General features: G+C 50.6%; 3 protein-coding genes and 1 pseudogene across 3 annotated transcripts; 3 read left to right on the top strand and 1 right to left on the bottom strand.

The window, feature by feature from the left end:
- Positions 1-15698: 15698 nt before the first annotated feature.
- LOC136536037 (probable glutathione S-transferase GSTU6) lies at positions 15699-16729 on the bottom strand. Its single transcript, XM_066528465.1, has 2 exons — positions 16362-16729; positions 15699-16277 (listed from the first exon to the last, which is right to left on the bottom strand). The coding sequence occupies exons 1-2, from the start codon at positions 16686-16688 to the stop codon at positions 15894-15896; spliced, it is 711 nt and encodes a 236-aa protein (XP_066384562.1). The 5' UTR covers positions 16689-16729; the 3' UTR covers positions 15699-15893.
- Positions 16730-18979: 2250 nt separating this feature from the next.
- LOC136486959 (probable glutathione S-transferase GSTU6) lies at positions 18980-19758 on the top strand (annotated as a pseudogene).
- Positions 19759-21961: 2203 nt separating this feature from the next.
- Positions 21962-22780, top strand: LOC136458575 (probable glutathione S-transferase GSTU6). The gene is made up of 2 exons (XM_066458524.1): positions 21962-22294; positions 22394-22780. Exons 1-2 carry the CDS (start codon positions 21962-21964, stop codon positions 22778-22780), a joined length of 720 nt encoding a protein of 239 aa, XP_066314621.1.
- A 1588-nt stretch (positions 22781-24368) lies between these two features.
- Positions 24369-25669, top strand: LOC136536027 (probable glutathione S-transferase GSTU6). Its single transcript, XM_066528459.1, has 2 exons — positions 24369-24897; positions 25002-25669. The coding sequence occupies exons 1-2, from the start codon at positions 24571-24573 to the stop codon at positions 25383-25385; spliced, it is 711 nt and encodes a 236-aa protein (XP_066384556.1). The 5' UTR covers positions 24369-24570; the 3' UTR covers positions 25386-25669.
- The last annotated feature ends 395 nt before the right edge of the window (positions 25670-26064 follow it).

The following is a 26064-nucleotide window of genomic DNA, read 5'->3' as shown; positions in this document are numbered from 1 at the left end:
GCCTGCATCATCGTCACGGTCTGTTGCCATTAGATTAAACAGCTACAACGCACATCTCTGTTTTAAAACAGATACTCAACTAGGCCCTTAGTATCCAGAAATCATAGGCTTTCTCATAAACCCATGTCGATTGTGTGTTCTTTGAACGCACTGGGTGGTTAGCCTTTGGTAAGCGAATCCGCAAGTACTTACTCGGTACTTATGTGCTCAATAATTTTAAAATGATTCTGGATTTTCTCATTTACAACATATACCTTAGTATCAATGTGTTTGACAGCACACTTGACTTGTTGTCTTAGGAGTTCACTTACTTTAAATGGTTATTGCTGTTGTCTACCATTGTTAAATCCGGGTACATATTCTCTTAATCTATTTTGCCTATTCCTTAAGCCTCATGACAATCTATACTATGGTATGTACCACTGATGACACCACAACAGTTTCTTTGGAGCTTTTCCACAATAATACTCCAACTGCGAGTGTTAGCAACTGCTGTGGATTTTACTACACATCTCGCCAAGACTTAACTTTTGTACCCTCAACTATTTGAGAGTTTTTATTCTTTCTTACTCAGCATGAGGCATATAATACTTTGCAAAATTACAAGACATTCTCAACTCAATTCCAGTGATCTATATTTGAACTGAACTTCTGCCAAAATATCCCGGATACATAAACTACGTCAGGATAAGTTCTTACTTGTACTTGTACACACATCAAGTTCATATGGAACCATATTCTTTTGATCGATCTCATATCGGTTCCTAGAACACTTAAAGTTTCAAAAACTATTACCCTTGACTATAAGAGCAGGCGTAGGTTTACTCGCATGCATACTTTACTTCTTTAGAATCTTTTCTAAGTATGCATTTGCGACAGTATCTCGGTGAATTTTGATTCCTAGAACCAATGACACTTCACCAAGATCATTCACATTGAAACTTGAGGATAAAACTTCTTCTTCTCCAATGATAGATTAACATCACTACTAAGGAGTAGAATGTCATCTATTCACAGGATGTGGAAAATGAATTTTTCATTCTTGATCCTCGCATAAACGCTATCGTCCTTCTCATTTTCTTTAAAACCTAAACTTTCTTATTGTTTTCATCAACTTCAAATACTACTGTCTAGAGACTTACATTTAACCCATAAATAGATTTCTACAGGCGGCATCCCATATGTTCTTTTCTTCCACGACAAAACCTTTTGGGTTGTGCCATGTAATCATTTTCATATAAATCCCCGTTGAGAAATGCCGTCTTTATATCCATCTGATGTAACTCTAAATCGTATTGTGACATTACCACCATTATGATTCTAAAAGAATCCTTACATAAGACTGGAGAGAAAACTCTCATTGTAATCTATTCATTCTCTTTGCTTAAAGCATATTGCCACAAGTCGTGCTTTATGTCTTTCTATATTCCCTTTGGAGTCACATTTTGTCTTGTAGACCCATTAACAGTCTACTGTTTTGGCTCTATTGGGAATTATTTCTAAGTCCCAAACATCGTTGGTATTCTTCGAATTCATATCAACTTTCATAGCTTCTTGCCATTTAAACGAGTAAACGCTTTTCATGGCTTCTTCAAGTGAGGTGGGATCACCTTTCATTTGAATTTCTTTACTAACATAGACTTTATAGTCATGAGAAAAACTGATTTACTAATTCTTTGAGACCTTCTGGGGCCTCAGCTACTGGCACTTTCATATGGGGTTGTTGTTGCTCTTCATTGCCAAGAGGCAATTGATTCTACTGGCTCCTGTATTACAAGATCCTTATTTACATTATTCATCTTCTTCGAAAGGCCAACAACAGGTGTTGTATAAGTCATACAACATCAACAGGTATTGAGAGATTCGTTGTTATTGAATCACTGAAGTGGGCATGCAGTCCCTCTTCTCTTCAAGTCTTAGGTCTCTACATACCTTTACATATCATGCTGCCCCATATCTTCCCATCTTTTCTAAAGATAATGTATCTTTAAATATCTTATTTTGGGTTTAATCCATTAAAATCTCATATGGCACTTGAAGCACCACCTTAACATCTTTGCGACTGACTACACTATTTTCCTGTCGGAACTTTAAAAGGTCCAGGAATTTAGCTATTTCTCTGCTTAGGGGTATTATTGTTGTAACCGTTGTACTCCTCCAACGGTCTTTATCTCACTCTTAAAGGAGAGTATCTTTCTTAACTGATCTTTATCTCACTCTTAATGAAGAGTATTTTTCTTAATTGATCTTAATATTCTCCCCTCGAAATATGGCATGAACTTTATTGCCATAATTTCGATAACTATTTAGAAAGCCTATAAACGAGGAGACACTTATAACTTACTTCATTCACATGATTGTGTCATGTAAACAAAGTTATTTCTTGATCCATTTAGGAGTAAACTCTCCTTAATTCACTTTAAGAATTCAACGAGGTCTTTCATTAGCAGTACTTTTGCAAGTCACACTTGCATCTTTTTCTTATCCTTTGGTCAATATTGACCATGATGATGCATTTCTGTTGTACCATGGTCAATACTAGGATAACATAAGAGCTACCCAAACTTCTCTCGCTATGCGGGATATAAAAAAAATGTGAATCGTCACAAAACTTCTTCTGCCATGCAAGATTGACTAGCATAAGTACTATGCCAAAACTTCTCCCCATGTGGGATACATCTATATGAAAACTTAGTTATGACGACTAAAACATTCACTTATACTTCATTTTCTAATTAAATCTTCCCGTTGCTTTCAATTTAATCAGAAAATTAGTAAACTAACAAAAAAACTGTCCTGAACTGGCTTGACTCAAGCCTTTTCATTCATATACCCCAACATTGTAGCCCATTGGCAGGCAGCCGAGTGATCTCGTCTGTTAAAAAATAAAACATACGATATGCTTCTATATCAATTCTACATCACCGTTGGGTAGAAAATAGAATTAATGCATAAAACTTAGAAATTAACTTGAAATCCATATAACTACTCTTCAATATTAAATTCTCCCATTGGTTTAAATTTAATTAGAAGATAATCAACTTCATTGCAGCGGAAACATGTTAATAAAATACATTCTATTAGTTTAGGAGCATTTCTTGGTCCTTATCTACTCTCTGAAAAATTGACCAAGTTGGTGTAAAATTTATCAGAGATTTAAACTTCAAACTTAAATTCATTATAATATTGTCATCATCCACGTTGGTCAGAAAATAACAATACCATAATCTTACTTAAACAAAAAATGGACTACTCCTCTAATTTAATTTTTTCGTTGGTTCTAATTCAATTAGAGGATAAACATGATCCAAATTTACTAAATATAACTGCTTGTGGGGGTATGGCCCTCGGTATCCTCAAGACAAGACATGGGCCGCACCATCAGAGGTGGTCCAGCCCACAAGATCAAGGCGTGCACGGCGCTGCTCGGCGTGCACCGCAAGCTATTGTATAGTACCAAATAGGATATTTTCCTTGTAACCCTACCCCTCCAGAGTATATAAGGAGAGGCAGGGGTCCCCTAGTGGACAAATCGATACATCTCAATGCAATACATCAGAACATAGGATGTAGGTATTACGTCATATTGACGGCCGAACCTGTCTAAATCTTGTGTCTTAGTGCTTGTATTACCATCTCGCTCCTGATCTCGCTCACCTCTACGACAAATCTACCATCGTGGGATACCCCTCAGTGGACTGCCGAGCATCTTTTGTCGATAGTTGGCGCGCCAGGTAGGGGTGTGAGCTTGATCCATGGCGAGCCAGATGGACCTCAAATCAACAGCACGTTCTCGTCATCAATCTCGTGGAGATCCATGTTGGTCCACGACGACGATTCATCGCTGGCTACACCAGCCCCCGCGATTGCAGATCCGATCTCGGAACCACCTTCGAGGTCGCCTTCACCAACAAGTCACCACCCGCCAGGTGCTCGCCGTCAACACCGACCAGATAACACCATACGTCGCTGACCAGACTTTCTGTCTAAAGCTAAGTCATGCTTTAATATTCTTCTAAATATTCTCCAATCTCCGTATATCACCATGATGTTTCTTCGAGCTGTTTTCTCTATGTTTGCTCTCCAAACAATTTTTCGAACCCCCTAAATAGTCATGTTGATGCTCGGACACCTCCAGAGACGGCCCTGTCTCCGGCTTCTCCCTACACGTGCATGAGCGTCTGCCCTCTGCGTTATGGGTGGTCAGCAGTGGCTCCTTAGTGATGCCTGTTCCTCCTACATGTGCACGGGCTCCGTGCTCGACGTTATGGACTATGGGCTAGCTAGGGCTGGAGACTCAGCTATACACTAACTGGCCGGGCAGTTTATATTAAATATAAATATATCTTCGCACCAACTGATCGCCAAGCTACATATGCTATTTCATCGCCATTGCTAATTTTTCTCTGGAGTTCATATATTTTTACATCATGTACTACCCGTTCTACATATTTGTACTGCAGGATCATCGTCTAGGTGATCGAAACACCTGGTGCTCGAACTTCTCCACCGATCAACTAGTCAGACCGCTAGGTTCATCGACTTCGTCGCCGACCAGTTGATTGGACTATTCGCTTATCGCTTCTACTCAATGCTCACTTCGTCGTCGACCAGTTGACCAGACTGTTTGTCGCTCGTGCTTCATCACCAGCTATGCCGGTTACACCTCAGCGCTCGGATTCTTTGTGCTCTAGGACTAAGTGGGCACACTTCACCGCACTGACGTCTCTAGCTACGTCGGGGACTCCTCGGCACTCGGACATCGCCAGCTACGCCGGGGACTCCTCGGTGCTTGGACATCACCAGCGACGCCGGGGACTCCTCGCTCTTTAGTTCTTGAACATCGCCAGCGACGTCGGGGACTCCTCGCTCCTCGATGCTCAGACAACGCCAGCTATGCCGGGAACTCCTCGCTACTCGGACGTCGCTAGCTGCGCCAGGAACTCCTCGCTGCTTGGACATCGCCAGCTACACCGGGGACTCCTCGACGCTCGGACATCGCCAGCTACGCGCGGGGACTCCTCGGTGCTCGGACCTCGCCAGCTTCATCGGGAACTCCTCGGTACTCGGACATCACCAGTGATGCTGGGGACTCCACGCTCCTCGGATCTCGGACATCGCCAGTGACGCTGGGGACTCCTCGCTTCTCGGTGCTCGGACATTGCCCACGACGCCAGGGACTCCTCGCTCCTTGGATCTCAGACATCGCTAGCGACGCTAGGGACTCCTCGCTCCTCGGTGCTCGAACATCGCCAGCAACATCGGGGACTCCTCGCTCCTCGGTGCTCGGACATCGCCAGCGACGTCAGGGACTCCTTGGTACTCGGACATCACCAGCGACGTCAGGGACTCCTTGCTCCTCGGTGCTCGGACATCGCCAGTGACGCTGGGGACTCCTCTCTCCTTGGTGCTCGGACATCGCCAATGATGCCAGGGACTCCTCACTCCTTGGTGCTCAGACATCGCCACCGACGCCGGGGACTCCTCGCTCCTCTATGCTCATACATCCCCAACAACGCTGGGGACTCCTCGCTCTTTGGTGCTTGGACATCGCCAACAACGCTGGGGACTCCTTGCTCCTCGGTGCTCGGACATCGCTAGCGACGCCAGGGACTCCTCGCTCCTTGGTGCTCGGACATTGCCAGCAACGCTGGGGACTCCTCGCTCCTCGGTGCTCGAACATCGCCAGCGATGCCGAGGACTCCTCGCTCCTCTGTGCTCGTACATCGCTAGCAACACCAGGGAGTCCTCACTCTTCGGTGCTCGGACATCGCCAGCGACGCTAGGGACTCCTCGCTCCTCGGTGCTCGGACATCGCCAGTGACACCGGGAACTCCTCGCTGCTCGAACATCACCAGCTACGCCGGGAACTCCTCGGTGCTCGGACATCGTCGCCTACACCGGGGACTCCTCGGTGCTCGGACATCACCTACGTGGGGGACTCTGAGGTGCTTAGACATCACTAGCTACACCGAGGACTCCTCAGCGCTCAAACATTGCCCTTGGTGGTCGGATCTTGCTACGTCTCATTGGTGTGCTATCCAAGCTGCTCCATGCTGTTCGGATCAGGGTGCTGATCTTGGGCAGCACGTCTGGGGTCTTGATACGCGCATGTTGGATGATGTCAGCAAATCTTTCAGACTTCTTTTTCTTTGACCCTGCTACAAGATTCATTCTTCATCTTCCAGCAGGCTCGGGGACTAAGTGGGCATACTTCACCTTGCGGTGAATGTGCGCTTTTCTCATCTCGAGGATACGCGCGGGGACTGGCTGCCTACTCGGCTGGTCTTCTACTTTCTAACCCTGGCACCACGTGACTACGTCACCTACTGTCAGGCTTGGGGACTAGCTGTGGGGGTATGGCCCCCTGTATCCTTAAGATAAGACATGGGCCGCACCATCAGAGGTGGTCCAGCCCACAAGATCAAGGCGTGCACGGCGCTGCTCGGCGTGCACTGCAAGCTATTGTATAGTACCAAATAGGATACTTTTCTTGTAACCCTGCCCCTCCAGAGTATATAAGGAGAGGTAGGGGTCCCCTAGTGGACAGATTGATACATCTCAATGCAATACATCAGAACACATGATATAGGTATTACGTCATACTGACGGCCGAACCTATCTAAATCTTGTGTCTTAGTGCTTGTATTACCATCTCGCTCCTGATCTCGCTCACCTCTATGACAAATCTACCATCGTGGGATACCCCTCGGTGGACTGCTGAGCATCTTTTGTCGACACTGCTCTACAAATCAAATTCTCTCATTGGTTCAAATTTAATTAGAAGATAATCAACATTACTTTGCAGCGGACAACAACAACAACAACAAAGCCTTTAAGTCCCAAACAAGTTGGGGTAGGCTAGAGTTGAAACCCATCAGAAGCAATCAAGGTTCAGGCACGTGAATAGTTGTCTTCCAAGCACTCCTATCTAAGGCTAAGTCTTTGGGTATATTCCATCCTTTCAAGTCTCCTTTTATTGCCTCTACCCAAGTCAACTTTGGTCTTCCTCTACCTCTCTTCACGTTACTATCCTAACTTAGGATTCCACTACGCACCGGTGCATCTGGAGGTTTCTGTTGCACATGTCCAAACCATCTCAACCGGTGTTGGACAAGCTTTTCTTCAATTGGCGCAACCCCGAATCTCTCACGTATATCATCGTTCCGAACTCGATCCCTTCTTGTATGACCGCAAATCCAACGCAACATACGCATTTCCATGACACTTAGCTGTTGAACATGTCATCTTTTCGTAGGCCAACATTCTACACCATACAACATAGCAGGTCTAATCGCCGTCCTATAAAACTTACCTTTTAGCTTCTGTGGTACCCTTTTGTCACATAGGACACCAGACGCTTGCCGCCACTTCATCCACCCTGTTTTGATTCTATGGCTAACATCTTCATCAATATCCCCGTCCCTCTGTAGCATTGATCCTAAATATCAAAAGGTATCCTTCCTAGGCACTACTTGACCTTCCAAACTAACATCTTCCTCCTCCCGAGTAGTAGTGCCGAAGTCACATCTCATATACTCAGTTTTAGTTTTGCTGAGTCTAAAACCTTTGGACTCCAAAGTCTCCTGCCATAACTCCAGTTTCCAATTCACTCATGTCCGGCTTTCATCAACTAGCACTACATCGTCCGCGAAAAGCATACACCAAGGGATGTCCCCTTGTATGTCCATTACTTTGCAGCGGAAACTTGATAAATTGTTTATCTACCTTTTAGAAGCATCTCATTGTACTCATCTACTCCCTGAACAATTTATCCCGTTGGTTCAAAATTAAATAGAGATGAAAAACTAATCAAAATTCATCAAGATTCGCTTCTAAAAATAAATTAACAAACTTATAGTCATTACTGTGCATTCGGCCCGATCTTTCAGGCGCTCGCGTGGGGCCCAACAACGCATAGCAGCACGCGGCCCAGCAACACACAGTAGCGTGCGTGCGGTGCCTCCCCGCGCCCAGGCTGGAACCTAGGCCTAGGTTGAGATTTCCATTTCCCGCCTGGGCTCTTTTCGGTCTAGATGATCTCGGCCGCTTGTTTCCATCCGACGGCCAGGCGTCAACATCGCGAGATCAAAACCCGGCCATGGCTTATCCCCAAAACCCTAGACTCCATTTTCTGCCTTCTCCCTTCTCTCTCTCGCGCCACGTAGGCATCAGCGGTGGCGGCCATGGTGGCCATCGGCGCCGGTGAGGAAGTCAGCCACCGGACCAAGTCTGGCTCCCCTTCCTCCTCTTCCTTTCTCTTCCCTTTCCCCTTCTCTTCCTCAGCGCCGCAGTTAGAGACGACCACGACGCAATGACACCCCATGGCGTTAGGAGAAAAAGAAGGTAGGGCGCCACTATGGGGCCCCTCATCGGCGTGCGCGCTCGTGCAAGGCTGAGTGCATCGCCGTCGAGCGACTTTGCTGCTGCGCCCTGGATTCTGAGCCCGCACATCGATGTCTCGTTGGTGAGCGGCGGCTTGGCTACCCATGCGGCGTCAGCGCTTTCTTTCCATGCAGCGGCAGTGCGATGACGGTGGAGAAGCCCTGGTAGGTCCTCCCCTTTCCGTCCTTGGTTTTCTTGGGTTAGGGTTCGGGTTAACCCTTCTACCACTATTCATCTTCCCCGACTGCTTTTCATGAGTTAGGGTTAGGGTTCGTGTCTAGGTCGATCCGAATCAGGCCGAATCGAGCCCTCTTTCTTCTATTGTTCTTCCCCTTCTTGGGTTAGGGTTAGGAACCCTCTGTCTCAATCTGAATTGGATCTTTCTCATCTACTTCTAAATTCTTGCTACCTCTAACTAGATCTACAAACTAGCAACCTTGGCTCTAGTACCATTGATGGAATTGAAAACTCTTCTAGGTGTAGATCAGTGAGTAGAACTTAGCTTAATGCATGAATTGGGAGAGGGAGACTTGGTGATGTACTTCATCATACGTAGCCACGGCCATGGCATCATAGCGACGTGGCCACTGGAGTCATAGTAGCAATGTAGGCCCGGTGCAGTGACGGTGACCGACGGCGATGCGAGGTGCCACGGTCCGGTGGTGACACTTCCCACCGCTTTAGCACTCACTCTAGATCGGGTTAGGGTTTCTCTATAGGCGGGTTGCAGCGGCTCAGGTCAACCTCATACCGTGTGCCCCGGCTCCCACCTCCCTTTTATGGTGTTGTGCGACGAGGGCCCACCAATCATGGAGTAGTTGGGCACCCCCGATCAGGTATTATAGCCGCTACAGAGGCAGGCGCCGAATGGCTCACCTGTCGGACTGTAGCCACATGCAGGGACAGGCGCAGAAGTCAGTCCTACTGTGTTATCTAGTTACTGTTGTAGCATATGCACTGTACTAGGACTAGATGGATAGAGTTGTATAAATAGACTACCACAGCAACTCAGTAAAGAGAGTTCAGTTTTGCCATCTCCTATATAGGGCTCTGGCCAATGCTGGTGCCTGTACTGTGTGTGTATATACTCTGTTCTCCCTCTTCTTCTACCTCTAGCCATAGTGTGTGTGGTTAGAGAGCCTCGGTCGTGCTCGATCGTGGTCAGCAAGACTAGTGAGTGGTCGACTCGCCTGAGCCAGTGATCCTATGGGCTAACCAGTGGTCCTCCACCATTTCACCATCCTTAAACTTGAGGTTGGTGTACTCCTGCTTCAGAAGTTGGGCCGTCGCCTTCTTTGCGTGGTCGAGAACGACGCGCATCACCGCAATAGCCTCCCATGCCTCCTTAGCCGAGCTCTTTACCCTCAATGGCTCCCTGTACTCCATCGATATAGCAGCGAGGATAGCCTCCAATGCTGACATGTCATCTTCCTCATTGTCGGTGCCCTTATCAATAGCATTCCAGAGCCATCAGGCTCTGAGCTTGACCTTCATGGTCACCGACCACTCTCCATAGTTGGTGCGAGTCAGCGTCGGCCAACTGGTGCCGCTGACCTCCCGCACCATGCGAACAACGACCTCCAGTCGTGGCTAGGCAGCCACAATAGTGCCACTGTTGTCGCCCATCTCCAAACCATTCATCATTGCCAGCGGTTAGTCTGGCAATGGTGCTTTATACGGCTCTGATACCACTTGTTAGCCCATAGGATCACCAGCTCAGGTGAGTCGACCACTCACCAGTCTTGCCAACCACGGTCGAGCACGACCGAGGCTGTCCGACCACACACACTATGGCTAGAGGTAGAAGAAGAGGGAGAATATAGTATACAAACACATAGTACAGGCACCAGCGTTGGCTAGAGCCCTGTATAGGAGATGGCAAAACTAAACTCTCCTTACTGAGTTACCGTGGTAGTCTATTTATACAACTCTATCCATCTAGTCCTAGTATAGCGCACATGCTACAACAGAGGAGGATTGGGCTGCTCGTAGAAACTCTGTGAAGGCAGCCTCCTCTAGCCACGGTGGTGATGGCAAGCGCCGCGGCAAGGTTTCTTCGGAGAAGAAGAAGCACGTCGACCCCAATGCCTACCGACGCTATGGAAAGATGGGCCATTGGGCATGGGAGTGCCCAAATCATAAGCAGGAGAAGAAGGCTGAGGCTCATCTGGTGCAAGCTGATGATGATGATGAGGCCACTATCCTGATGGCGATGTTCTGTGCACTACACGACGTCGAGGCCAAGGAGAAGGAAGAGGTGATGATGGTGGAAGGACTAGGGAAGGCCCTGAAGGCTATCAACCTCGATGAACCACGAGTCCAAGTCCACCTCGGACGTGTGGGCGCCGACCAGGAGCAGCGGTGGTATCTGGACTCTGGTGCCAGCAACCACATGACGGGCTCTAAGGCATCCTTCTCCGAGCTCGACGATGATGTTACCGGTACGGTGAAGTTTGGTGATAGCTCAAGGGTGGCTATCCAAGGGCATGGCACGATCATCTTCATGTGCCAGAATGGGGAGCACCGCATGCTAACGGATGTATATTACATCACGCAGCTGCGTTCCAGCATCATCAACATTAGTCAGCTGGATGAGCGTGGTAGCGAGGTACTAATCAAGGACGGAGTCCTTAGGATTAGGGACCGGGAGCAACGACTTCTTGCCAAGGTGAAGAGGTCTCTAAACTGGTTGTACCTGCTCGACCTTAAGGTAGAGCAGCCGGTGTGTCTTGCGGCAAGGCACACCGAGGAACTGTGGATGTGGCATGCCCGGTTCAGACATCTCAGCTTCGACACGCTTGGTCGGCTAGAGAAAATGGTTCAAAGGCTACCCCACATCAAGCACGGAGGTGAGCTATGTGACAGCTGCCTGGCTGGGAAGCAGAGGAGGCTACCATTCCCAAAGGTGGCCAAGTATCGCGCGAAGGACACTCTCGAGCTTGTCCACGGCGACCTCTATGGGCCGATCACGCCTGCTACAAATGGTGGTTGGCGGTACTTCCTCCTGCTCGTGGATGATTGCAGTCGCTACATGTGGCTACAACTCCTGACGAGCAAGGACAAAGTGGCGGCGGCGATCAAGAAGTTCAAGATGCGCGTGGAGGCCGAGAGCGGCAAGAAGCTTCGTGTGTTGAGGACTGATCGCGGTGGCGAATTCACTTCAGTGGAGTTCACTGCGTACTGCGTGGATTAGGGTGTGGTACGACACCACACCGCGCCGTACTCGCCACAACAGAATGGCGTGGTGGAGAGGCGGAACCAGACGGTGGTTGGCATAGCTTGATCCATGATGAAGGCCAAAGGCATGTCGGCAAGGTTCTGGGTGAGGCGGTGACCACAGCGGTGTTCATCCACAACCACGCTCCGACCAAGGCCCTGATGGGCAAGACACCATTCGAAGCTTGGTATGGGCGCAAGTCGAGTGTGTCCTTCCTCCGGACATTCGACTACATTGGCCATGTCAGGAAGACGAAGCCGATCCTCACCAAGCTAGAGGACAGGAGCACACCGATGGTGTTCCTGGGCTACACAGAGGGTACCAAGGCGTATTGGCTCTATGACCCACGCAAAGACAAGGTGCTTGTCTCGCGCGATGTTGTGTTCGACGAGAAGGTGGCTTGGGACTGGAGCAGTTCGAGCACGGGGGAAGCTGGCGGCTTCACCAGCACCTTCGTCGTCGAGCACCTGGTCATCCATGGTGGTGGAGACGCTGGGGAAAAGGTGTTGAGCACTTCGGAAGGGGTGCTGAGCACTCCAGCGGCAGAGCCGAGCACTCCTGGGACAGTACCGAGCACTTTGGGAGGGATACCGAGCACTCCGGGAGGAGTGCCGAGCACTCTTGGAGGGATGCCGAGCACGCTAGGAGTGGCGCCAGGAGGTTCTACAGTGGTGGCGACTACTCAAGGATGGGTGTTGAGCACTCCTGTGGCGGAGCCAAGAGGTCTTGCAGTGGTGCCAACCACTCTAAGACTGAGGCTGAGCACTCCTACAGTGGTGCCGAGCACTACAGGAGTAGTGACAAGCTGTCCAGAAGTAGTGCCGAGCACTGCAACCAGGGTGCCGAGCACTCCAGGTGCTATGCCGAGCACTCTGGTGGAACAGGGAACTCCATCAACACTGATTGAGTTCACCTCACCTTCAAGTGACATCACTGAGTTCGTGGATGCCTTCCACGAAGGTGGGGAGGTCCAGTTCTGTAGGCTAGATGACATCGTCGGCGGCACAGGACCCTCATGACTAGCTGGTCGGCTGCTCAATGACTAAGAGCTACTGCTCATCAGTACAGAGGAACCACCCACGTTCGCGCTGGCCGAGCGTGACGGAAACTGGCGACGGGTGATGCTGGAGGAGATGAAGGCGATCAAGGAAAACGAGACATGGCAGCTCGTCGATCCACCTCTAGGATGTCGTCCGATCAATCTAAAGTGGGTGTACAAGGTCAAGCAGGACGAACTCAGCGCCATTGTCAAGCACAAGGCACGCCTCATCGCCCGAGGCTTTGTTTAGCGCGAAGGCATCGACTTCGAGGAAGTCTTTGCGCCAGTAGCGTGCATGGAGTCGGTCCATTTGCTACTAGCCTTGGTAGCAGCAAAGGACTGGTGCGTCCATCACTTGGACGTTAAATCGGTCTTCCTCAACGACGACCTGGCGGAGACGGTCTTCGTCAGGCAACCTCCAGGTTTCGTCATCAATGGAGAGGAGCAAAGGGTGCTCCGACTGCGCAAGACGCTCTACGGGCTGCGGCAGGCCCCACGAGCATGGAATGCCAAGCTTGACGCCACACTGGGCAAGCTTGGGTTTCAGCGGTGCGCAACCAAGCACGCGCTCTACACGCGGTGACGGGGGAAGGAGGAGCTCGTCGTCGGCGTGTATGTGGACGACTTGATCGTCACTGGCGCGCGCACGGAGGACATCAACGGCTTCAAGTGCGAGATGGTAGCTCATTTTCGAATTAGCGATCTCAGCGCACTCTCCTACTACCGCGCCATCAAGGTAAGATAGGGGAAGCAGGAACTCACGCTCAGTCAGAGCGCGTATGCCTCCAAGCTGTTGGAGCAGAGCGGCATGGCTAAGTGCAAGCCATGTGTGACTCCGATGCAGGAGCGGCTGAAGCTAACGAAGGCTAGCACCGCGGCGAAGATGGATGCAACACTCTACCGAAACATCGTTGGTGGTCTACGCTACCTAGTCCACACGAGGCCGGACATTGCGTTCGCCGTGGCCTACGTCAGTCGCTTTATGAAGGATCCCAGAGAGGATCACTGGGCTACGGTGAAGCAGCTACTACGCTACGTCAAGGGGACAGTAGATCATGGGATCTTCCCAAAGACCGGTGGAAGTAGGCTGCAGCTCACAGTGTTCAGCGATGCAGACATGGCGGGGGACATCGACGGACGACGGAGCACCTCTGGCGTGCTCGTCTTTCTCGGGTCGGCCCCAATTTCATGGTTGTCGCTGAAATAGAAGGTAGTGGCGCTATCTACGTGCGAGGCAGAGTATGTAGCGGCAGTCACAACGGCGTGCCAAGTTGTGTCGATGGAGGGCAGATCATCATCGCCCTCGCGAAGAATCCGGTTCTGCACGACCAGAGCAAACACATCGACGTGAAGTTCCACTTCCTCAGGGACTGTGTCGATGGAGGGCAGATCGTCATCGGGTTCGTCAAAACTGGTTGGTAACTCATGGATGTGCTCACCAAGCCGCTCGGACGTCTTCGACTCATGAAGCTGAAGGAGATGATCGGCATGAAGGGATACAAGGGATAGCAGTAGGATTAGGGAAAAAACTGTTAGAATAATCTACTACTTCCTTATGTGAACACACAGCAAGGGAAGACGGCGCCGAAAAGCCTCCCTGCTGTGGTACTGTAGCCGCTGCAGAGGCAGGCGCCGAACGGCTCACCTATCGGACTGTAGCCACATGCAGGGACAGACGCAGAACTTAGTCCTGCTGTGTTATCTAGTTACTGTTGCAGCATATGCGCTGTACTAAAACTAGATGGATAGAGTTGTATAAATAGACTAACACGGCAACTCAGTAAAGAGAGTTCAGTTTTGTCATCTCCTATACAGGGCTCTGGCCAACGCTGGTGCCTGTACTGTGTGTATACTCTGTTCTCCCTTTTCTTCTACCTCTAGCCATAGTGTGTGTGGTCGGACATCCTCGGTCGTGCTCGACCATGGTCGAAACAAGACTGGTGAGTGGTCGACTCACCTGAGCCGGTGATCCTGTGGGCTAACAACACGCGCGCGCGCACATCGATCAGCATACTAATTTCTTGCAAATACTGGATGATTTGGGGGTACGGGACGGTACTGACCTTTTCGTCGAAGGAAAATTGGGATTGTACCACTAAAAGATGAAAACTTTAGAAAAATATCCTTCAAAGATTAAGCTTTAGAAACAAAGCATTTAAAGATGCCTCCGTTATAGTTTTGTAGCTTCTTTGTTAACTCCCCGCTAACACATTCACCACCCAACTCGCAAAAACAGACACACGCACACACGCAGCAGAAGGGAGGAGGAAGTGACACACGCACGCAGCAGAAGGGTGTGCGAGGACCATCGGCCGGCGGCAGGCCTCCCCACTTGGGACACTGGCTTCTCGAACCTCTCGTACATGCTGCGCGCACCTACTCTATCCTTTTCTTCGCAGCGTCACAATAGACGGAGAGGAAACCTGGCTGAAGACGCGCAGGACGAGGTTGTGGAGGAGGACGGTTACGGCTGCATGGATGCTTATCGTCGCCTCCTCTTCCCCGTGCTAGACGCTGCGTCCCTCCTTATCCGCGCAGCTCTTGCTCCATGGCCGGTGGCTGTGGAGCATCCATCGGCTACCCGTTGAAGTCGGAGGAGCAGCCCCCTGAGGAGATCTTAGTGGAGACGCAGTGCAGGAAAACTCTATGCCGTAGATGACGAGGATTAGACGCAGGCGAAGGCCCCCTGGGGTTCATGGGAACGTATGTCTTTCGCAGCACCATTATGGGGGCGGTGGTGGTCATAGTGCAGCGCGGCATTCCATTTAATGGAAATGGTAGAAGGCAACATCAGAGCAATCTTTTGATGCTGAATTTCTCAAGCTGAATCTTTGGATGCTATTTTTCGAAACTCTGGTTCTTTCAATAGTACAAATCAAATTTTCCCATTTTAACTTAATATGGATTTAACGGAGCATTGTCGTATTATTACCAATATTAATTTACATAAAATAAATTATAATATAAAAATCTATCAATACACATATCTTTTGATAGTTTTTTTCTCCCGTTGCAACGCCCGGGCATATTTTGCTAGTTAAATACAAATTCCTCATTGAATAAATAATTACTAAACCAAACGGATACATCTGAAGTTACAGGTCAACCGGCAAAATCCGAATTGCAAACTTCCTCCGCACAAACTGACTAACGGCAACACGTGGCATCGCTGTGTGTTGCATTATTTTCTTTTTCATTCATCACTAGCTAAACGCCTGAAAGTCTGAAACACATGGGAAATCTGGTTCACTTTCAGTTGCTTGCACCAGCGGCCGCAGCCGCTTCACGGGCCAGCACCATCTTGCCCAACTCAACCAGCCTGCTCACGTCGGGCATCACAGGCTTGACGGTTTCCAGTGCACCGAAGTGCTCCGACCACGCCACCAGGAGCGGAGTCCGTTGGGGATCCAAGGACCCGATGGCGAACGCCTCCTGGTTTGCGTGCACCCACCCAAGTAGGCCGCCGAGCACGACGTCCACGTACCCGACGCTGTCGCCGCCGAAGAAGGGCTTCCCTTTGCCGCAGTCCCTCAGCGCTCCCTCTAGCGTCTCAACCGCGACGAACCACTGCTTCTTCCCCTCAGCCTTGTCCTCCTCCGTCTTGCCCCTCGACGCCTGCTTCCAAGCAGCCAGCATCTGCACGACCACATCACGCATATGCCCCATCTATCAACGAAACCGGCCATGCGATCGATTGGAAGCAAGACGGGGTTTTCATACCTTGTCATCGATGTAGGCGGCCCAGAAGCGAGCAACGGCGCGTTCGTAGGGGTCAGCCGGGAGGAGGGACGGGCCAGTGCCGGCAAAGGCCTCGTCGATGTATTGCAGGATGATCAGCGATTCACAGATGGGCTTCCCGTTGTGGATGAGCACGGGTACCTTGTTGTGGACGGGGTTGGACTTGAGGAGCAGCTCGCTCTTGCTGCCGAAGAGGTCCTCCTCTACATACTCGTAGCTCAGGCCCTTGAAGCTGAGCGCGAGCTTCACCCGGAGGACGAACGGGCTCGCCCACATGCCCAGCAGCTTCAGCTCGTCTCCTCCGGCCATTGCTGGAACTGCAGGGTCTCACTAATGTTCTACGAGTAGCTTTTTTTTTCGTTGGCTTAATTCTTGGTGATTGGGGAGGGAAGTGCCGGGGAGTCTATATATATACAAAGGCAGAGCATCCTCTGCTGCGATGACAACTCTTTTGTTTGGCTTGATTGACTTCTAGCATCTCCCACGCTTTTGTTTAACAGATTGTTGGAACAAACTAGAGACCCTTTGGTTACTTGGACGAGGATCCAAGAAATCGTGGGCAACATCCATGCCGGCACTCAATTTTATTTTTTGGTCAGCAGGCGATGGTGAGTTCACTCCTGACGCCTGAGAAATTTGCCATTGGTTCCATCTGCAAAGAGACACTAAAACATCATGATCGACGTATTCTAGACAGTGTGTACGCACTAGGATAGGTGCTACTGTATTTTTATATTTTTAATATTTCCAGCCTTATCCTCGTCCAACCACTACCGCAAGTAAAGATGGCAATGGGGACCCGCGACCCGATACCCGACGGGTATTTACTCCATTAGGGTCTAAATATGGACTAAGCACATTACCCACGGGTACGTAAATGGACCAAACCCTTCACCCATCGGGTACGCGGGTATGAGTATGTTCCAGCAATCCCCGTACCCGTTTACCCATGGGTGAAAATACCCGGCCCAAAACTAAATAAGCCCACCAGCCCATGTTAAACCTTAGGTTCACCCACCGGTCCCGCCTGGCGACTTGGCTGCTGGAGCCCTTGACCGCTCGAGGGAGCCCTTGACCGCCGAAAAAATAGGCGCGTGAGTAAAGCACGTTGTTACCTCGTCTCGGCGCTGGCAGCCTGGCACCACAATCACCACTTGCCAAAAAAAAACACAGCCGCCATCGGAAAAAAAAAACTACGCTGCCCGCCCGTCCCTCGTGACCTCGTCTTGGCGTCTCGTGTATTCGCATCGCACCGAAGCACCAGGAACTCGCCACGCCATGCCAGCGACGGAGCAACTCGAGCAAGAACGGTGATTGCCCTGTTCCCCTTCCCCTAATCCCCTTCATATCATATTCTTTGCACTTGCAAGCGAGCATCATGTTTGTTGAATTGTTGTCTACATATGTTCACTGCAATGAACTTAGAGATTTATTTATGTACCCCTTTTGGCTATGTAATATACTGATTTATGACAGAATGACTTTGTGTGATTGTGTAATGTGACTGTTGGTTGCAGAAGATATTATTATATGTTATTATTTGTCTAATTTTATGTGCTCTGGTTAGTGATGGTTGCTGATGAATTGTTGATTTTCATGTGCGTGAATAAATTATTGGCGGGTACGGGTGACCCGTCGGGTATGATTTACCCAGCCAGGTATGGGTCTGGGGAAAATTCCCCACCCATAACGGGTATGGGTATTCTGGCGGTACCAAATTTTTATGGCGGGGATGGGTCTGGGGTGGCCATACCCGATGGGGATTTACCCATTGCCATCCTTAACCGCAAGGCCTGCCTTCGGCCTTTTGACTCCCTTGCGTATAGTTCCTCATCCGAATCCCATGCGGGCGGCGGCTCGGTGGCTCAGCGTGTGGCGGTCGACAGCTCCGCGCCTGGCGGTCGGCACCTCCGCATCGTTTACTACGGCGAGACGCCCTTCCGTGAGGACACGGCCCGGTTCCACTGCACTACTTCAGCCGTGCTTTTCAGCGAACGAATAACGTTTTTCTCTCGCAACAAATCAGCATGAGTCAAATTTCAGCGAAACGAACAGGGCCATCTTCAACTTGCTCCACTCGGCATCCCGAAGCCCGGTGTCCTCAAAGGTCCACACGTGTTGAGGTGGATTAGAGTGTATCAATTAGTTTAAGTTCCATCCAGCCAATGCACTCCGACACATGTGCATTAGGTAGATACGAGGGTATCTGAACAAAAGTCTAAAATGGTTGTGTGGGAATCTTCCATCATCATATTTATTGCAAGCGTCATGGATGATGAATTCAGAACTCCATGTGTACCTGATTGATTTCAGCAGTTTTACGAGTATAGGGTGCCCTAATGGAGAATATACATGTTTTGTTCTATTCAACACTCAACACAGCATGTGACACAAGCAGCTATATATCTGATTGTTAATGTGGTTACGTGGGAATCTTCCATCATCACATTCATTGCAATCGTCATGGATGATGAATTCAGAACTCCATGTGTACCTGATTGATTTCAGCAGTCTCACGAGTATATGAAGTTCTCCTGTGGCTGCAATAATGAAGCACACAGCTAGGACAGAAGCGATAGAGTTCAAACACAAGCTAGACAATGGTTGCTGGAGGACATGATGAGCTGCAGCTGCTGGGCATGTGGGCGAGCCCGTTCGCGCTGCGAGCGAGGCTGGCGCTCAGCTTCAAGGGCATCAGGTACCAGTACATCGAGGAGGACCTCAGCAACAAGAGCGACCTCCTCCTCATTTCGAACCCGGTGCACAAGAAGGTGCCCGTTCTTTATCCACAACGGCAAGCCTGTTTGTGAGTCACAGATCATCGTGCAGTACATCGATGAAGTCTATACTGGCACTGGCCCTTCCCTCCTCCCTGCTGACCCCTACGAACGTGCCATGGCGCGATTCTGGGCAGCCTTCATTGACGACAAGGTTAGTACGTACCCAGTTTGTATCGATCAATGCAGTTCAAAGTAGTATGTATGCTGACTGACTGACGTGTATATTGCAGCTCCTGGCCTCAGGGGTGCAGGCTAGCAGGGGAAAGACTATGGAGGAGAAGATGGAGAGGCTGAAACCTACGTTCGCGGCGATCGAGACACTAGAGGCTGCCTTCAAGGAGTGCTCCAAGGGGAAGCCCTTCTTCGGCGGGGACAGCGTCGGGTACTTGGACGTCATGCTTGGCGGCCTAGTGGCATGGGTACATGCCTCCAAAGCGCGCCATGGATTGAAGCTCTATGATGCCTCCAGGAGCCCACTCCTACACGCATGGGTGGAACGCTGCAGTGTGCTGAATGAGACGAGGGCGGTCCTACTGGACATTGACAGGCTAGTCGAGTACGCCAAGATGAGGGAGGCCCTGGCTGCTGCCGCGAATTGATGAAACACGGACTGGTGTCGAGATGGCCTTTTTACCGTCCTTTCATGTTTTCTGTATTGCTGGTGAAAACTGTACGTGCGTAATAAAACAGCTACATACATTGCCGACATGCCGTCGGTGTATCATTATCTGCGCGTTAACCTATGAATAATAAATAAGAGCTCTTTTACGGTGGTTGGGGTACTTCTAGGTTCCTCTTGGTTTCTAAGCACGTTATTAGCTCTAATTAATTTTAAAAGTGAAAGGTTAGTATTGTAATTGCGTCTCCCCCTCCCCCGCAACCCAATAGGCCACGCACAGCCTCCCCCCTCTCCGGCAACCCATCTCCCCCGAACCCACAGCAGAAGGACGCAACACTGGCCGACGCCGCCTCGCCCTCGCACTAGCCCTAGCCGGCGCCGCCTCGCCATCGCCATCGCGTGGCGCTGCCGCCGCCGGCCGGCCCTCGCCATCGCGCGGAAGGACGCATCTCGCCACTACATCCCCCTCGCCATCGCGTGGCGCCGCCGCCGGTGGCCTGCCCTCGCCCCTCCCCCGCAACCCAGCAGGGCACACACAACCTCCCCCCTCTCCGGCAACCCATCTCCCCCGAACCCACAGCAGAAAGACGCGACACTGGCCGACACCTCCTCGCCCTCGCACTAGCCCAAGCCGGCGCCGCCTCGCCATCGCCATCGCCCAGCGCTGCCGCCGCCGGCTGGCCCTCGCCATCACGCGGCGCCCTAACCCACACTCGGAAGGACGCATCTCGCCACCGCCTCACCCTGAAACGACGTGTCCCTTGTTTATGCCAACGAAGAGACTTGACTTGGCCTACGTCAGTGCCATGGCCGGTCTTGTGCTAGCTCCGCTGACCTGAAACGAACGCAATCGAAGAAACCAAATCGAATTAGACACAAAATGAAGCTGAGATGAAACGAACGCATTCGAAGAAACCAAATTGAATTAGACACAAAATTAAGCTGAGAGACTTGTAGCTTCGGGTGCAATTGGGATTGAAGACGACGCTTGGGGTTACCTGAGTGGAGCGCGAGCGAAACCCTACGCCGCCGGGCCCGGATCTCGCCTCCTCCACCGCCATCGCCGGATCTACGCGGTGCCGCCGTTCGCCAGGGACTGGTGAGGAGGGATGGCATGCCCTGGAAGCCGTAGCCCTGCCCTCGCACTCGCGGCTGCAGCCACCACCCTCGTCCTCACCCCGTCCGCCGCCGCAGCACACAGAGAGAGAGAGACAGAACAGAGCAACTGAGAGAGAGGGGCCGAGCTAGTGTGGTCCGAAGAGAATTATACGTGAAAATACTGTAGTACTTCAATCATCCCTACTACTCTAAACATTATTTTTCTACCATTGATTTATTGTTCTACCCTCGATTACGTAAAATAATTTCAAAAATAGAAAATTTTCCACTTTTTCATGTGCTGATCCGATCAATTTTAGTATGCACCCGGTGCGGAAGGTCCCACCATTTAGTACGCACTTGGTTCCTCCCGGTACCTCTTAAATTGGTTTCTCTTAGTTCCTTTGCCTTTTTAGCCGTCGGATCGGTCCTCGTGAGCCGTCTATTTTATGACGACCATTGTAAAAAATCTCAATAAATATATACAATTTCTTTGCAACAATGTGATTTTTTTTATACTTCTCATCTTCAATTATTTCCTCGTCCTAGAATAAGTGTTATTCTCGTTTCACGAAGATTCAAACGCTTTTACTATGCATGCTACTGTTTTTAAAAGGTACTATAATGAGGTAAGTAGACCTTTTAAAAAAAGCAGAGAAGGCACCATTTTTCTGCTTACTACTTCCTAAACTTCTTCTCCAAAGATTTGAACAAATCTTCAATGGTTCCAAATTTCAACGTTGATCGAATGGACACTATAGAGAATAATAAGATAATGCACTATCTCAAAACATGGAGCTAGTGAGTTTTATCTCCAATTTATTCAAGTGGACTTTCTGTTCATCTGACCAGTTGACCGTCGAATGATTCCATTGGATAAGTTTATTTAATCGAGTACCATTACATTTCTGAGGACCAATGAAGATCCATTTCAATGCAAGATCACTCTTCAACTAATTTAGTGTGGAGAATGGTATTGCTCATACAGTGGCGTATATATGTACACCTCTCGCTTCGACCCTGATTAAGAACACAACAGAGGCACAAGCAAAAAGGAGTAAAACCTTTCGTGAACAAAGCAGAGAATGGCTGGAGGAGGAGAGGAGCTGAAGCTGCTCGGCACGTGGGCGAGCCCATTTGTGATCAGAGTGAAGCTTGCGCTCAGCTTCAAGGGCCTGAGCTACGAGAACATCGAGGAGGAGGACCTCTACTACAACAAGAGCGAGCTGCTCCTCAAGTCCAACCCGGTGCACAAGCAGGTTCCTGTGCTCATCCACAACGGTAAGTCCATCTGCGAATCCCAGCTCATCGTGCAATACATCGACGAGGCCTTCAGCACCAATGGCCCCTCTCTCCTCACCGTCGAGCCCTACGAACGTGCCTTGGCTCGCTTCTGGGGCGCGTACATTGACGACAAGGTACTGATTACTGAATATTGTGCAAGTGTTCAGTGTTCACCAATAATGGTAGGTAATTTGCTCAAATATACTGATGGATCGACCGCGTACGTCTTGCAGCTGTTTTCCTCGGCATTTCAGGTGAGGAAGGCGAAGACAGAGGAGGAGAAGGCCGAGGCACTGAAGCAGACGTTCGCGGCGGTGGAGACCCTGGAGGCGGCCTTCAAGGAGCTCTCCAAGGGGAAGCCCTTCTTCGGCGGTGACAGCGTGGGGTACCTGGACATCGTGCTTGAGGGCTTCGTACCGATGGTTTACTACGGCGAGGCGCGCTATGGCATCAAGCTCTTCGACGACACCAGAAGCCCGCTCTTGGTGGCGTGGGTGCAGCGCTTTGGGGCATTAGATGCCGCCAAAGCAATCCTGCCGGACGTCGACAAGCTGGTCGAGTACAGCAAGATGAAGCAGGCACGAGCTGCCATGACCACGGACACTAGTAGTAGCAACTAAAATCGGTTCAATGATGTAACGGCCATTTGAGTGTGTGAACAATAAAAAATTCTACTACTTCTTTGCAGAACCACTACTACAAAAAATGATTTTACGAGGTAGTGTCCAAACATTATTAACCGAGACGGTCACAGAATCCAACCACCTTAGAAAATATCGGACGATTTTCGGAAGTGGATGTTTTCATTTACGGAGGCGGTCAAGTTTGCCCGTCTCGTAAAACCGATTTACGGAGGCGGTTGGAAAATGCCCACCTCCGAAAATAGATTCACAAAGGCGGTCATTTTAAGACAACCGCCTCAAAAAATGGTCTATTTTCGGTTCGTAAATCCATTTTCGAAGGTGGGCACACTATAAGGCCCGCTTCCAAAAATACTAGCCCGGCCCAATAACATGCTAGGACTATATATACTCAGACTTAGGGTTTCATTCTCCGATCTCTCTCTCCGCTCTTCCCTCTCCCTCTCTCTCCCTCTGACGGCGCACCCGACGCCTCTCTCCCTTACTCGCCCAGTAGCCCTCCTGTCTCTCCCTCCGACTCCCACCTCTCTCTCCCTCTCTTGGTGGCATGCGGGGCAGCCCCCACCGGCAGCGGCGCGCGTGGGCCAGCCCCACCTGTGGCGGCGCGCCTCTCCTCCCTCTCTCCCCTCTCGGTGGCGCACGGGGCAGCCCCATCGGCGGCGGCGGCGAGGAGGGCACAGGGCGGACTCACACATGGCGGCGCGCCTCTCCTCCCTCCCTCGTCACAGAACCGGCGGATCCGGTGGCTGCGCTCGTGTGGCTAGTGGCAGCGCTGGCGTGGATGTGGCGGATGTGGCTGCTGGCGGCCGGATCCAGCGGCGTGCGGTCGGATCCTGATGGCGGGAGGTTGGATCCGGCGGCGGGCGACCAAATCCCGATGGAGGGCCGCTCCCCTTCCCCCTCCACCTCCAAATGCGGCGGCGAGCGCCCCGATCTGGCGGCGAGAGGCCGGATCCCGGCGGTGAGCGGCTCCCGACAGGCGGATCCACTTGCGGCGGCGATAGATGCAGCGAGCGTCGGTGGCGGCGCGTGGATGGGCTCGGCGAACCTATGGATGGGCTTGGTGGGCTCGTCGACGGACTTTTCTTTTTTTTCTTTTTTTCTGATTGATTTACGGAGGCGAGCAAAGAAACCACCTCCGTAGGTCTGGATTAACCGAGATCTTGGAACAGAGCTGGTTGCACTGCCTGCCTCTGTAAATCATTTTCGTTGAACACAGATCGACAAAATTGTGTCAGATGACTTTAGAATGTGAAGCATTGAGTAGTAGTGTACAACATGGTACTCTGACGGAAGCAATGACATCACTGCGACGCCACGATTCTTGCAACAGTCACATGAGTCCGTGGAGGCGTCGACTCCAAGGCTTGTCAGGGGTCATCGATCTCGACAGCTCCGGTTTGCAATGCTGGCCATATTCCACAAGTAGTCAACCGTTGAATTTGAAGAGTAAGCGGTGGATTTTATGCGACTTGTGCCCCGTAGTAACGGGTCGTCACGCACGCGCGGCGCTCAGTCGTCGATAGGATTCGGGCTCTGAATAATCCACGCATCTGTCATATCCCCTAGATCTGAACATGGAGGAAATCATCCACAAACGGTAGAAGATTATTCACCCGATATCAGGCTATCAGCTCCTTGCCGGCCACGATAAAGAGCCCATCGAAGCACTCTAGAGCTCCAACCCCAAGTCCCCAACTTTCAGAATCACAAAGAAGCAAACACACCTTTCTAGTTTTGTGGTAGGACAGGAGACTGTATAGTAAGGGATGGCGAGAGACGGTGGTGAGCTTAAGCTGGTGGGGATGTGGGCGAGCCCGTTCGTCTCCAGAGCGAAGCTCGCGCTCCAGATCAAGGGCCTAAGCTACGAGTACGTCGAAGAGGATCTCGGCAACAAGAGCGAGCTCCTGCTCAGCTCCAACCCGGTGCACAAGTTGGTCCCAGTGCTGATCCACAACGGGAAGCCGGTCTGCGAGTCGTCCGTCATCGTGCAATACATCGACGACGCTTTCGCCGGCACCGGTCCGTCCCTCCTCCCCGCCGACCCCTACCAGCGCGCCGTTGCTCGCTTCTGGGCCGCCTACCTCGAAGACAAGGTAACCTGTCCTGTCCACTCCACTCTTGTTGTGTGTTTTTTTTTATAGCTAGAAGAACATTTAGTTACGGCGCTGAATTAACTGCGCTTACGCCGCATGCGCAGATTTTGACGCCGTGGAGGCGGGTGTTCATGGTCAAGACCGACGAGGAGAAGGCCGAGGCGATGAGGCAGACGATCGCAGCGGTGGACGTGCTGGAGGAAGGCCTCAAGGAGTGCTCTGGGGGCCAGGGCCCCTTCTTCGGCGGCGACAGCGTCGGGTACGTGGACGTCCTTCTTGGTGGCATGGTGTCATGGCTCAAGGCATCCGAGCCGCTCTCCGGCCCCAAGCTCATCGACGCAGCGAAGACGCCGCTCCTGGCCGCGTGGATGGAGCGCTTCTGTGACCTCGACGCGGCCAAGGCGGTCCTGCAGGACGTCGATGCGGTGGTCGAGTACGTCAGGGCGGTGCAGGCACGGGTTGCCGCCGCAACTGCAAACAGTCAGTAGTGGAAACACGGTGGAACCCGGCATGGCGACGTGATTCCCATTACTAGGTTCGTGAAAGCTACGGAGACAAGTCATTTATACGGATCTGTGCTTAGTCAAATTCAATGTTCCTATGGTGGTTGTCTGCATCAGCTGATCGATGTAGTAATAATAGTCGTGTAGGGAGGAAAATGGTTACCAACGGTGTAGCAGTTAATTGTCACATTAATTGGACTTGCAAGCGTCCGGACGTCCGTTCCGGGATGCTAGCATCGGACGGCTGCCACGCGCATAAGAAGCAACGAGGCTTTCGAGCAGCCCGCCCCCGTCCGTCGCACCGCCCCTCACGCATACGCCACCTCCGTCCGTGCGACCATCACTCACCATGCCCCGTGACTCTGAACTACATCAAACACTTGCAACATGAAACACTTGAATGCAACATACATCTGAAATAGATGAAACATACACTTGCAACATATATGTGAAACATATGTAACATCCAGATAAAAATACTTGTAACTTGTTGCAACATTAAAACACTTGCTGCAACATAAGACTGAAAACAGACATTTTGATCAAATGCTTCCGACATATCTTTAAAACACTTGCAACATGTGCAACATTCCGATCTACTTTTGCAACATTCATATGAAATATTTGCAACATACCACTGAAACATCTGAAACACTTAAAACAT

The sequence above is a fragment of the Miscanthus floridulus genome, chromosome 1, assembly GCF_019320115.1.
Source record: "Miscanthus floridulus cultivar M001 chromosome 1, ASM1932011v1, whole genome shotgun sequence".
NCBI classification, from domain to species: domain Eukaryota; kingdom Viridiplantae; phylum Streptophyta; class Magnoliopsida; order Poales; family Poaceae; genus Miscanthus; species Miscanthus floridulus.
This window is presented reverse-complemented; position numbering and strand designations above follow the sequence as displayed.

Bases quoted from the DNA above. Each gene is read 5' to 3' on its own strand.
- LOC136536027 (XM_066528459.1), top strand. From the start codon at position 24,571: ATGGCGAGAGACGGTGGTGAGCTTAAGCTGGTGGGGATGTGGGCGAGC. The intron at 24,898-25,001 runs GTAACCTGTCCT...CCGCATGCGCAG, and splicing joins CCGCCTACCTCGAAGACAAG to ATTTTGACGCCGTGGAGGCG.
- LOC136458575 (XM_066458524.1), top strand. From the start codon at position 21,962: ATGGCTGGAGGAGGAGAGGAGCTGAAGCTGCTCGGCACGTGGGCGAGC. The intron at 22,295-22,393 runs GTACTGATTACT...TACGTCTTGCAG, and splicing joins GCGCGTACATTGACGACAAG to CTGTTTTCCTCGGCATTTCA.
- LOC136536037 (XM_066528465.1), bottom strand. From the start codon at position 16,688: ATGGCCGGAGGAGACGAGCTGAAGCTGCTGGGCATGTGGGCGAGCCCG. The intron at 16,278-16,361 runs GTATGAAAACCC...GTGGTCGTGCAG, and splicing joins CCGCCTACATCGATGACAAG to ATGCTGGCTGCTTGGAAGCA.